The sequence below is a fragment of the Zea mays genome, chromosome 10, assembly GCF_902167145.1.
Source record: "Zea mays cultivar B73 chromosome 10, Zm-B73-REFERENCE-NAM-5.0, whole genome shotgun sequence".
Classification (NCBI taxonomy): domain Eukaryota; kingdom Viridiplantae; phylum Streptophyta; class Magnoliopsida; order Poales; family Poaceae; genus Zea; species Zea mays.
This window is the reverse complement of record NC_050105.1, coordinates 88,978,497-88,990,292: the sequence shown is the minus strand read 5'-3', so window position 1 is coordinate 88,990,292 and position 11,796 is coordinate 88,978,497. Positions and strand designations below refer to the sequence as shown.

At 46.2% G+C, this 11,796-nt stretch overlaps 1 protein-coding gene, 1 long non-coding RNA gene and 2 pseudogenes across 4 annotated transcripts; 3 read left to right on the top strand and 1 right to left on the bottom strand.

Moving 5' to 3' along the window:
• Nucleotides 1-234: 234 nt before the first annotated feature.
• Nucleotides 235-1,901, top strand: LOC103641357 (uncharacterized). The gene is made up of 3 exons (XR_560269.4): nt 235-320; nt 768-1,020; nt 1,820-1,901. It is a non-coding gene; the product is annotated as an uncharacterized lncRNA (long non-coding RNA).
• A 1,785-nt stretch (nt 1,902-3,686) lies between these two features.
• Nucleotides 3,687-6,868, bottom strand: LOC100275014 (uncharacterized; annotated as a pseudogene). Its single transcript, NR_147609.1, has 2 exons — nt 6,546-6,868; nt 3,687-3,928 (listed from the first exon to the last, which is right to left on the bottom strand). The product of NR_147609.1 is annotated as an uncharacterized protein (transcript).
• LOC109942858 (G-type lectin S-receptor-like serine/threonine-protein kinase At2g19130) lies at nt 6,866-8,061 on the top strand. Its single transcript, XM_035963256.1, has 2 exons — nt 6,866-7,005; nt 7,455-8,061. The coding sequence occupies exons 1-2, from the start codon at nt 6,866-6,868 to the stop codon at nt 8,059-8,061; spliced, it is 747 nt and encodes a 248-aa protein (XP_035819149.1).
• An 800-nt stretch (nt 8,062-8,861) lies between these two features.
• Nucleotides 8,862-10,382, top strand: LOC100217239 (ubiquitin - DNA methyltransferase pseudogene; annotated as a pseudogene). The gene is made up of 2 exons (NR_158757.1): nt 8,862-9,582; nt 9,953-10,382. The product of NR_158757.1 is annotated as a ubiquitin - DNA methyltransferase pseudogene (transcript).
• The last annotated feature ends 1,414 nt before the right edge of the window (nt 10,383-11,796 follow it).

Here is an 11,796-nt window from a genome sequence, read left to right as displayed (position 1 = left end):
ATTTGACGTTATCTTCTAATACCTTCATGACTGGCATGTAGTAACTAACCCTGTGCTACCTTGGGAAACAATCTAAGAGACTATGCATCTGTACTAAGGTTACTTTACAGTTCACACACCCTGACAGATGCACTGTTTAGAGGCATCAACGTGAGAAACAACGCCGATCAGAATTTAATAGACGGAACGACAACAATGGGAGGTTGGGAGAGGAAAATACAGTGAAGTCATTAAGGAAAGTGATGACAGCAAAGGAGAATTGTCCGGTGACATGGCTGAAGCTGATTATGAAGGATGGGACAAAGGGTATATTTCGAAATGTAAGTTTATGAATGTCTTATGTAATATCTATGGGCATATTACTATTCTGTTAGTATATTTCTTTGTTTTTGTTTAGCAATATATCTCTGGCTTAAATAATTAGGCCCACAACTCTACATATTGATATAGGTGAACTATTGCAAATATATACTTAGCCACCATTCCGCCAACAAAGCTATTTTTAAGTATATAACTGCACAAATTCCATACATATATGATGTTGATGCAACTGCGTTGAATAAATCCATCGGCACCTAAAATGCTATTGCTGATTTCTTATACTTTTAGAATTTATGTAGTGCTTTAGTGTAAGCATTGGTTCAATTATTACAATTTGCATTACTGTTAATGAATAAATAAGAAAAATATTGAACCACATATTTAGCCGTTCCTGTTTCTTCTGATATGTGGTGTTTGCATATACATAACATGGTGTGTTTGAATAGTAAAAAGAGCACAGAGGGCTGTCAAACAAATTGCTGGAGGTGATGATAGCATGGATGAGCAGGAGGATGAAACACAAGAAAATGTTTGGGGCAGAGGTAAAAATGCATACTATGCTCCTGGTGAACAATCTGGTGATGATGAGGTGGATTACGAGGAGGCACAAAGGATACAAAAAAATAAGGAAAAAGGCTGTCTATGAAGGATTTTGGATTAGAAGATGGTGAAAGTGATGAAGAGGGTAATGCAACAAAGGTGGTTGTCTTTTTTTCCTCTTTGTTTTTCTTGTTACTGTCTCTAGTTTACGCAACTCTCCTGCGTTTTCGAAAAAAAAACTCTGAGGCTTTTCTCTTTTCAATCCTCAACTATTGAAACTTGGTTTTAGGTGATGTGTTGTGCAAAGTGACCTAAGGTCAAAATACTTTTTTATTTCGAAAAATAGTAAATATTTTTGAATACTTCTGGAATTTTCTCACTTGCATTATGTGGTATTGCCAACCTGCATATGCAAGACAATCAGGCTGGCACATCGGGCCATGGTGTCAGAACAGGCCTGCAAGACAATCCCAAGGGTCATTTTGGATGTTATTTGATACTTTAAGTGCTATATACTACCAAAAGGGGTTATGTTGTCAACCCTAAATATGTTGGGAGGTTATGTAGACCTTTTCATATTGTTTGCTTACTAACAACCATTACATCCTCCACGTAATATGCAATGCCAGAAAAAATTGTCTTAGAAAACCATCACAAGGCATTATTGAGGCGGTTTTCAATACTTTATGGGGCAAAATGCTTGGTTTTTAGGTGAGGGGAAGTAGATGAATGCTATTAGTTTTTTTGGTGGGGACTGGGGTGTGGGACTGTGGGGTGTGGTTTAGTAGACATTTTCCTTTATTTTATTCACTATCTTTGCCTTGTTGAGCAATGAGGATTTTGATTTCCATATCTTCTACCTGCTCATTGGGCTAATACTTTATCTGAGTATATATGTGTTTGTTGATGCATACATCAAACAATACCCTTCTGCAATTATTTATCCATTGATTAGCAGGTATCCAACCATGAATCCAAAATGAAAGAAGACTTTGTTGTCTTATCAGGCGATGAGAAAATGGATGTGCTATACAGGTTTGTTTTTTTGACTCGTACTATATGTCTAGTTCCTTCGTAAAGTCTGTCCTGATGACATAATGGATGTACCGTTCACCAGTGCTTGAAGAATTGTCCAAACATTTTTTTTACTTTTTGGCTCAGGCTCTCGCAATTAACAGATCATTCTGCATATAGTACCAAACAAGCCTATATGACTGTCATCATAGAGTAGGGGTTCAGGTAATGGAAGAGTTTGGGGTTTAACCAAAATATGATCAACGCAACAAACAATCTTGTAAACGCACATATATTGATAGTACAAGTTAACTTACCAAATCCACATAGAATCGACCTGAAAACAACCTTTTTGAATCTAATTACCCACTTGCCACCATTCTTATTTGCAGGATCCTGGCCAATTGAAAACCATTAGAGAATGCAGACTCTAAATATGCATCAGGGAAACTGCTTGTGACTCACAGAAAAAACATCTTAGTTGTTACATCTCAGAAACAATTGTATACACAAATGGCTTGTTCTTACTACACACAAACTGCAAGTAACTTCACAGAAACATCTGTATGCACAGAGAAACTAAGAACTTAAGCACCAGGGGAGGCAGGAGGATGGAGAGGGGCGGCGTGCTTCCGTGGGAGCACCAAGCAGTTCCGGCGCCGAGAACCACAACGAACTGGGCGGAGTCGCGCGAGCAGACAATGGAGGGATGCGTGCGTGTGTCCGTCCGGCCGGATCGGGAGGGGACGGGCCGCGCATGCAGACAGATTGCCAGCAAATGGAGTGTGGGCGGAGTCGTTACCTTCGATTAGCTCGTTGGCTCGTCGCGGCCGCGAAGTGCGCTTGCGGCTCAGGCTCCTCCGACCGGGATCTTGCCAACGAATAGCGTGCGACTCTCGCCGGCCTCCTCCTCGCCTCCGCCGCCACCATTGCTGATGAACAGAGAGATAATGTGCTCTAGGGTTTGGGGGGAGGGGAGCGAGAGGGGTTTTGCTGGCGGTGTGCGAGCGGCCGTGGAGGTGCGCGTGTGCTGATGGGATCCGGACATAGCGAGCGATCGTGGGGATTCCTAGCAAAATCGCGGCGGTTGTGGGGCGGGAGCGGGATTTCGCGGCGGCTGCGGCACGCGGGCAAGCGGAAGACGGCGGGGCGTGCGGTGCGGGAGGCCGTTGCGGCCTTGCGGGGCGTGCGCGTGCGGGTAGGGAGCGGGGGCAGTCTACACTGCCCCCTTAATAGTTAGTACAGATATGATTCACATGCTCTATGTTCTCTTAATTCATATTGGTATGGATCAATTTAAGATCACGATTTCTATGGTTAATTATTTGTTATATGTCATCATCATAATGTTAATTTATGGAATTAAAATAATACGGAAAATGCCTAAATCTCTAACAGTCACAGCCTACTCATTTGGCCTAGATAGCTTAGAATTCGGACGACGAGCACGTTTGGCTCTCTGCGCCTTCCCGCCACTCTCGGCTGTGTCTTCAACGTTGATGGTTGTTGTGCTGACAACCACATGCTTGGCAGCAACTGCTAAGAGCGATACTCTTGCGCCCGGTGAGTTCCTCGGCATGTGCGAGAAGCTGATCTCAAGCAATGCCAAGTTCGCGCTCGGCTTCTTTCGGTTCCAGCATCAGGCAATCGTCCCAGCCGCAGGCAACACCAGCGCCAGCACCACCACCTCGCCTAGCGAGTACCTCGGCATATGTGTTAACATCATAGATGCTTCTAGAGAGATAGCAGGAAGAGAGAGTAGAGAAGAAGCTTGGGGAAAGAAGACGAGAACAGGAGAGCACAGAGGAAGGCGATAATTGGTTTGTATTCTGATTTTTCGATACCCAGTTCGTACAGACTCAAGACTCAAATACCCTTCACGGTGAAGCCAACACACGGCCACTCGTTTACACAGCCCACGCCTCAGCCTTGGTGCGTGCTTTCACCTTTCCTGGTCTGCTGCTGCTCCTTGCTGGACATCACCGTCTCTTCCCTAGCATGTTGCTGACATTCCCCCGGCCTTGAAAACCGGCTTGTCCCCAAGCTGGTACACCTGGGAATTTAGCGCGAACTTCTTTAGAAAGTAAGCTTGACCATACGGTATTGCAGAAGATTGAGAGGTAATGAATCGCCAACAACAAAGTAAGCTCGTTAGCCACTTTCACAGTGATTGCCTGTTGCATGTGTTGAACTTTCGAGAACTTGTGTAAGAAACAATCAGTGATGAAGGTGTGTGATGATCCTGAGGAAATGAGAACCACCAACGGTAACTGCTGAATATTGCCATATAGACGCAAAGTAGTGGCAGACTCTGAAGCCCTCCAGGCAGACGCAAAGTATGCAGGAACTGAGTCTGTACACTCCTCCAGAGTCAGAGAATCCCATACTTCGTAAATGGCATGTAATTGGACTATACTGGCCCACTTGTGTTCAACAAACCACTTCTCTGCGTACAGGCACCTGATATAGGCACTTCGTGATATGGGCACTGACATATTCTGAACCAGGTAGAGCTCCACCACCATGCACATAGGCGTCGGAGCTGACTGACCATGCAGCACCACTGTTCTGCCCTGATATGGAATAGTCCACCCCTTTTGTGCCCAATACACTCTCATAGGGCTGCAAGCTTGCAACCCATCCATGCCGACCATCATGTCAGAACAAGGCAGGGGCAACAAGGACACATCCAAAAGGAAAACACACTTTTGAATTCGCCACTGCAGTTGTAACAATTCATGTGGACAATGCACCACTGTTCCATTAGCCACTCGGACTAACAATGAAAATGGTAGCAACTGTGAAGGTGGAAACAGATGCTTTAGTGAATCACTCAAGAAAGAATGTGAGCTGCCACTGTCCATGATGATGATCACTGGTTGGTGGTTGATATAACCTTGAAACTTCACAGTGTGGGCACATTCTAAACCACCCCAAGCTGCTTGTGACAGATGCATGAAGAGCTGCTCAGGCACTGTCGCCTGTCGGTTCATATGTTTTCTATGGTATTGAGTTGTACACTATTGGCACATTTGTGACCTGGGAACCACTTTTCAGCACAACAGTCGCCTAACCCCCGAGCACTGCGATAAATCTTCAGCGAAATCACACGAGCATAGTGTCCCCAAGCCGATGGAGAAATTGTCTTCTGAGAAATTGCCTTGTCCACTAGCAATAGTACTGACCTCACTGCAATCATTCTGTGTTTAACCAACATTGCATGGACGGACAAGCCAATCACACGTGCAACTAAACTCCCCAGATCAGCATCTTCAGAACAAAGACTGTGCTTAACCGTATGTGGGACAGCTCTCAGAAATGCTTCTAAATGTTCCATAGAAGAGAACATTGAACTCCCTTCACCTGCTGATTTGTTCATGGTACTGCAATCTGCTTCATCCATAGGTATGCCCAGATGACCGCAGTCTGCGACATCCGCTGGTGTGTCTATCTTTTGGCAATCTACGACATTACTCCAGGCAATGAAACAAGATTTCACCAAATGACCCTGACAATCCATCATCACCCCTGACAATCCCCTTAAGGCCTTGTTCGGTTATTCCCAATACACATGGATTGGATGGGATTGGAAAAAATGAAGAAGTTTGACTTGTTTGGGATTCAAACTCATCCAATCCCACTCAATCCACATGGATTGAGAGCTAACCGAACAAGCCCTAAATTGGAAGTATCTGCACAAAAGCCATGGTAATCTGAACAACTCAGGCAATAACCCCAATGCATTGTAAGAAACTCCTTAATTAGCATAAGTACCACGCCCACAACACATTGTGTTGCAGGCGTAACAATCTGGACCACAAAGCACTTCTGACCAAAAGATTTTCCTGGATCCCAAGACTTCAGAATATTACTTTCACAATTTTTGCATTGCTTGTCCAGAAAGCCCTTGGTGTAGTTGTCAGTTTCAACATTCAGTTCCAACATCTCGTTGCAAAGTGCTTCCTGATTGTGAATACCAGAGTTGATGAGGAGACATCGAGAGGTGTGGGATGTGGAGATACCCTCCCTCTGTACCGTGTTCCACCCTGGCACCGCGGCATCCATCAACACATCGCCTTCCAGCACTACGACCTGCACGAAGAGGCCACATGCTACATATCCGACCTCGGCAAGGGTCTGGGGCTCGTCGTGTAGACCCGAGACCATAAGCTAGGGCCCATCGTGCAGACCTGAGACTAGAAGCCTCCCGACGGTGGCGCCGAGATGTTCCCATGCCTGTGCATGGGTGGGTCTGATGCATTGTGCCCGAAGCTGGGCGCGCTCATCTCCACGGACGATGTCGTTGGCAATACAGCCAAACAGATCACATTCAAGGGCATGGCCTCCGCGATCATCAGCGCACGACCGTCCCACTGCCCATGATCTCCAGCGCGGACACTTTGCTGGCCTGAACGGAGCCGTTGCTGTGGCACAAGATGTCGACGAACTCAGCGATGGGGATGTCCGGCTACTTGTCGAAAATAGGCTCTCCATCGAAGCTTGGGTTGGGCATTTGGTCGAACGCCTTGAGCCGCGGAGTGAACGGAGGAGACGTTGGTGTAGGGGAAACCCATCGTCGAACACTTGGTGCACGAGTTACTGGTGGTGGTATAGTCGTCAAAAAATGCTGGCACCGAAGCCATCTTGTGGTACTCCAGTAGCGCGAGCACCTTGTCGATCTCGTCGCGGGATGGCTTGTCCACCTTAGCATGCGTCTGGGGGGGTCACGGGGTTGAGGAAGGGGCCGGCACCAAGCAGGTCGTCGTCGTATGCTGGGGCCGCCGAAGAGCCGAAGACCTCATCGTCGTACTCGTACCGTGGCGCGGTGGCAGAGGAAGTGATGGTGGCAGAGGAGGATGCAGGGCCTTGCTCGCCACCACCGCCCGCCAGCGCACCGATCAAGTGGAGCTCCATATGCGCCATCGCGTCGAGAATCTACGTCACCGCTTCCATGCCAGCGACAGCAGTGGAGCGTGGCCGACTACCCGGAATGGGAGGAAGGGTGTCCAGAGTTGAACCACCTATAGTACCAACTGTTAACATTATAGATGCTTCTAGAGAGATAGCAGGAAGAGATAGTAGAGAAGAAGCTTGGGGAAAGAAGACGAGGACAGGAGAGCACAGAGGAAGGCGATAATTTGTTTGTATTCTGATTTTTTGATACCCAGTTCGTATAGACTCCAGACTCAAATACCCTTCACGGTGTAGCCAACAGCCAACACAAGACTACTTGTTTACACAGCCCACGCCTCAGCCTTGGTGCGCGCTTTCCCCTTTCGGGCTTGTTCGGTTCTACCCCAATCCATATGGATTGAGGGGGATTGAGAGGGTTTCAATCCCTAATAAGTCAAAATCTCCTCCAATCCATATCAATCCCCTCCAATCCATATGGATTGAAAATAACCGAACAAGCCCTTCCTGAAGTCTGCTGCTGCTGCTCCTTGGCTCCTTGCTGGACATCACCGTCTCTTCCCTGGCATGTTGCTGACAATATGGTTCAACAAGATCCCAGTCCTCACCACCGTTTGGGTTGCTAACAGGCCGGGAGAGGCCTCTCACTGACACTGAGCTCAAGCTAGCACAGCTCAAAATCTTGGGACACATGGCAACCTCGCCATCGTCTTAACCCACGGCGCTGGTACTGCTGAGTCCATCTTCTGGTCCATTACCGGCGACGCTGCTGCTACGGCTGTTGCCAACAGCACAAGCAACGCCAGTGCCCTTCCTCTGAGCACCGGGAACCTTGTCCTCGTATCTGACCCAGCAGCAGTAGCATCGCCGCTGTGGCAGAGCTTCGACTACCCAACGGACGTCGGCCTTCCCGGTGCCAAGGTAGGATGGGACAAGGCGACAGGGTTCAGCCGGCAGTTCGTCTCGAAGAAGAGCCTGGTCGATCCAGGTCGGGGCGTGTACTCCATCGCGATCGACGCCGACGGGGTGTTGGTGGTCAGAAGCCGCAGGCACCCCTTCGTGGTGTACTGGACATGGTCGTTTGGGAAACTAGAGGAGCTCGTGTCGGCGCTGACCGCGCTGCTAGAGATGGACCCACGGACGCGGGGGAAGCCCACGTTCGTGGACAACGACCAGGAGGTGTCCTTCACGTACACCTTGCTGGACGAGTCTGCTAGTGAAAACTTTATCGACGATACGACATATAATAAACCCGATTTTTCTTGTTATCAGTGAGCTCCGGTATTTTTTTCTTTATCAGCCAAAATTTTCAAATTTTTTGAATTGGTATTGTCAAATGTTTAAATTAGAAGTCAGTTGGTCTGTATGTTTTCTTAGACTCTTCTAGTACACTAAAAACCCTTATTTTTTCTCAATACTTAATTGGTTGGTATGTGTCTAAATATAATCTACATAATATTTAAACAAACTGAGTTATTTTTCAAATTTGTAAAAAAAATTGTCTATCACCGATAAAATTCCGATAAAATCTTATAATCCTATTTATGATATTTTTTTCCCTATCGATAAAACAAGGGTTTTTTATATCTCACCTCTTAGTTGGGACCCTCCCCTCATTCCTACCCCTAATTTTACCTCGTCCTCATTTTTCCCCTCGCCGAAACGAACTAAGAGCATCTCCAAAAGAATCTTCATTTTTGACTCTCTATTTAACTCTCTATTTACCTTTTCATAAAGATTATACTTTATATGTAGCATCTTCGTTTCAACAGATTATCTATCTAGTTTGACTAGTCAGGTGGCTAGCCAAATTTGGCTAGTGAGGGAGCCAATTTGGAGAGTCGGATAGCTTGGCGAGTCAGATAGCTAGTCTGTTGGAGAGTTATTTTGTTGTTGAATAGCTAAAATTTGGCTTGCTGAGCCATTTAGCTAGTCTCTTGGAGATGCTCTAACATGGTAGCTGTCCTTCCACGCCGTTTCCGTCAATGTTCACTTCCTTACACGTGGGACCACCAATATTTCCAATTGTTCCCCATTCTTGCATCCTTCGTCGAACCCCAGCAATTTCGATAGAACTGCTCGAGCCCTCCTCCCTGTTGCCGCCAGACGCGGCGCTCCGCGCGTGCATACAGTCGCCAGCCACCCCGCGCCGTGTGTCCTTGCGGCATCCGTCGGGCTCTGCGTCCTTGCGTTCTTCTGGCCCCCACCCGCGTCCTCCTGCATCCTCCGAGCGGCGGGCGCTGCCCAGGTCGACGACCACCCATGCCGGCGTCCCCGTGTATCCGTCGGGCACTGTGGCGATGTGCTCCTCCAACCCGGCTCTTTGTCCCTGCGTTCTTCCAGCCCCCGCTCGCGTCCTCCTACATCCTCCGAGCGGCGGGCGCTGCCTAGGTCGACGACAGCCCCGCGCCGGTGTCCCGTGCATCTGTCGGGCACTGCGGCGATGTGCTCCTCTGGCCCAGCGCTGCGTCCCTACGTTCTTCCAACCGCGTCCTCTGCATCCTCCGAGCGGCGGGCGCTGCCCATGTCGACGACTGCCCCTCACTGGCGTCCTCGTGCATCTATTGTGCACTGCGGTGATGTGGTCCTCTGGATCAGACGACATCCTCTAAATCCTCTAGGCGGTGGGCGTCGCACCCATCGATTTCGCTTGCTCTAGGTGGACTCGTCGATAGGCAACCGAGGATGACACTATCGGCGACCTCAAGAAGCTGGTGGTAGCGCTGACGGAAACAGGGCCAAAAAGATCCCCATCCAGGAGCTCCCCTGCATCGGCACACCTCCTATTGTCTGCTGGTAATTCCACTTCGTCCTATTTCCTTCTATTCATATAGTTTGAGTCTTTGACAATATATGTCAGGACCTTGATTGGGAAATCATAAAGTACTTCTGAACACTATTGCCACTCCCTGCATAAATGCAACTACACATGCGAGGCTAGAAAAAAGTAAAATACGTGTGGAGCATCCGAGCATGTAACTTTATACATGTATATGGTAACGATGGTACCACTTGTACTGATAAATGAGTCAAACTTTTCTAATCTACAGAATAATTATGAGGAATATTTGAAGTTGGATACAAGAGTTGAGTTCCTGCATACAACTCAGATGTGTAATTTTAGTAGAATGTATTCGTTAATTGTGCTTACTATTATTGATTGCAGATCAGAGCTACGGCCTCCCTCGACCTCCCTGAATTTCTCTGTGATGAACTATGGTTGCAAGCATTAAATTTGTAGATGTATGATCGACCGAATAGATGTATTCTCTATTATATGCCTTGTGATGTTGATCTAGATGAATGGCAACTTGTGTATTCATTTGTAGGTGTATGATGGACGAAAGTTGTCTTGGCCTTGTGATGTTGTAGTACAAAGCAGTGTTCTTGGCATGGGCAATTGTAATAGTTTTTTTGATATAAAAAGATCATGAGGTTATACAAAAGTGTGGATATAGGTGCTTCACAAATGGACACATCTCTCACTAAGTCCCCGTAACTTTCAACTATAACATCAATGTTTGAGCTATCTTTCTTACATTTCCTTATTTTTTGGCTCAAAAGTGTACAATTAGTCACCATACTGTTACAAACTCACTTCATGTGAAGATGCCCCTTATTTGTATCATTTACTAATTTATATGGTTTAAATGCCTTTCCAAGCCAGAAAAACAAAATAAATACCAAACATGTTCAAAAAATAGTAAAACTTGGCATGGATTCATAACTTGGTCCTAGTTGCTTGAGATAAAAAGATCATGAGGTTATACAAAAGTGTGGATATAGGTGCCTCATAAATGGACACATCTCTCACTAAGTCCCCATAACTTTCAACTATAACATCAGTGTTTGAGCTATCTTTCTTACATTTCCTTATTTTTTTGGCTCAAAAGTGTACAATTATTCACCATACTGTTACAAACTCACTTCTTGTGAAGATGCACCTTTTTTGTATCATTTACTAATTTATATGGTTTAAATGCCTTTCCAAGCCAGAAAAACAAAATAAATACCAAACATGTTCAAAAAATAGTAAAACTTGGCATGGATTAATAACTTGGTCCTAGTTGCTTGAGATAAAAATATCATGAGGTTATACAAAAGTGTGGATATAGGTGCCTCATAAATGGACACATCTCTCACTAAGTCCCCATAACATCAGTGTTTGAGCTATCTTTGTTACATTTCCTTATTTTTTTGGCTCAAAAGTGTACAATTATTCACCATACTGTTACAAACTCACTTCATGTGAAGATGCATTGTGCGTGGTTTAAATGTCTTTCCAAGCGAGAATAAATAAATAAATACCAAATATGTTCAAAAACTAATGAAACTTATCATGGAGTCATAACTTGGTCCTAGTTGTTTGAGATAAAAAGATCATGAGATTATGCAAAATTTTATTTACATTTTTCACAAAAAGACACATCTTCTATAGTAATAGGAAAAAATGCAAAAAAGGTCCAAAAAGAGATTCGAATCCAGCACCATTGAACCACCTAACTAGGTCATACCACCGAGCTATGTTCAATGTATTAATATTGAGACAAAGCAAATTTATTTGACCACGCACAATGCAGTTTCAGTTAAGAATGCAATTTCAATTCAGTATCTCAGGCATTCCCGTTTCAATATCAGCAACGCACTACAACATTCCAGTTCAATTTCAATTCTAGTATCTCATCCATTCCAGTTCAGTTGCGTCAGGTTTCGTGGCTAGATTTGGAGTTTGCTAGCACGCAACATCATAGCGATTGGGACTACTGCTGATTGTCAGATTGTGTAGTGTGCCTGTCGAGGAGCGTGAGTCGCGAGTCGCCGGACCGGAGCTTCAGGTATGGAGGAGGCGGCGGCTGCACTGATGACCAGCGAGACCCAGGTGGGCGACCTGCCGGAGGTGTGCCTGGCGCAGGCCATCGCGCGGACCTCCCCGCTCGACGCCCACGCCGTCGTGTCCCCGGCCTTCCGCGCCGCCACCTACTCTGACCAGGTCTGGCGCGCCTTCCTCCC

Coding starts and splice junctions, on each gene's coding strand:
- LOC109942858 (XM_035963256.1), top strand. CDS start 6,866: ATGGGAGGAAGGGTGTCCAGAGTTGAACCACCTATAGTACCAACTGTT. Junction 7,006..7,454: donor ACAGGAGAGCACAGAGGAAG/GCGATAATTTGT, acceptor AGCTCAAGCTAG/CACAGCTCAAAATCTTGGGA.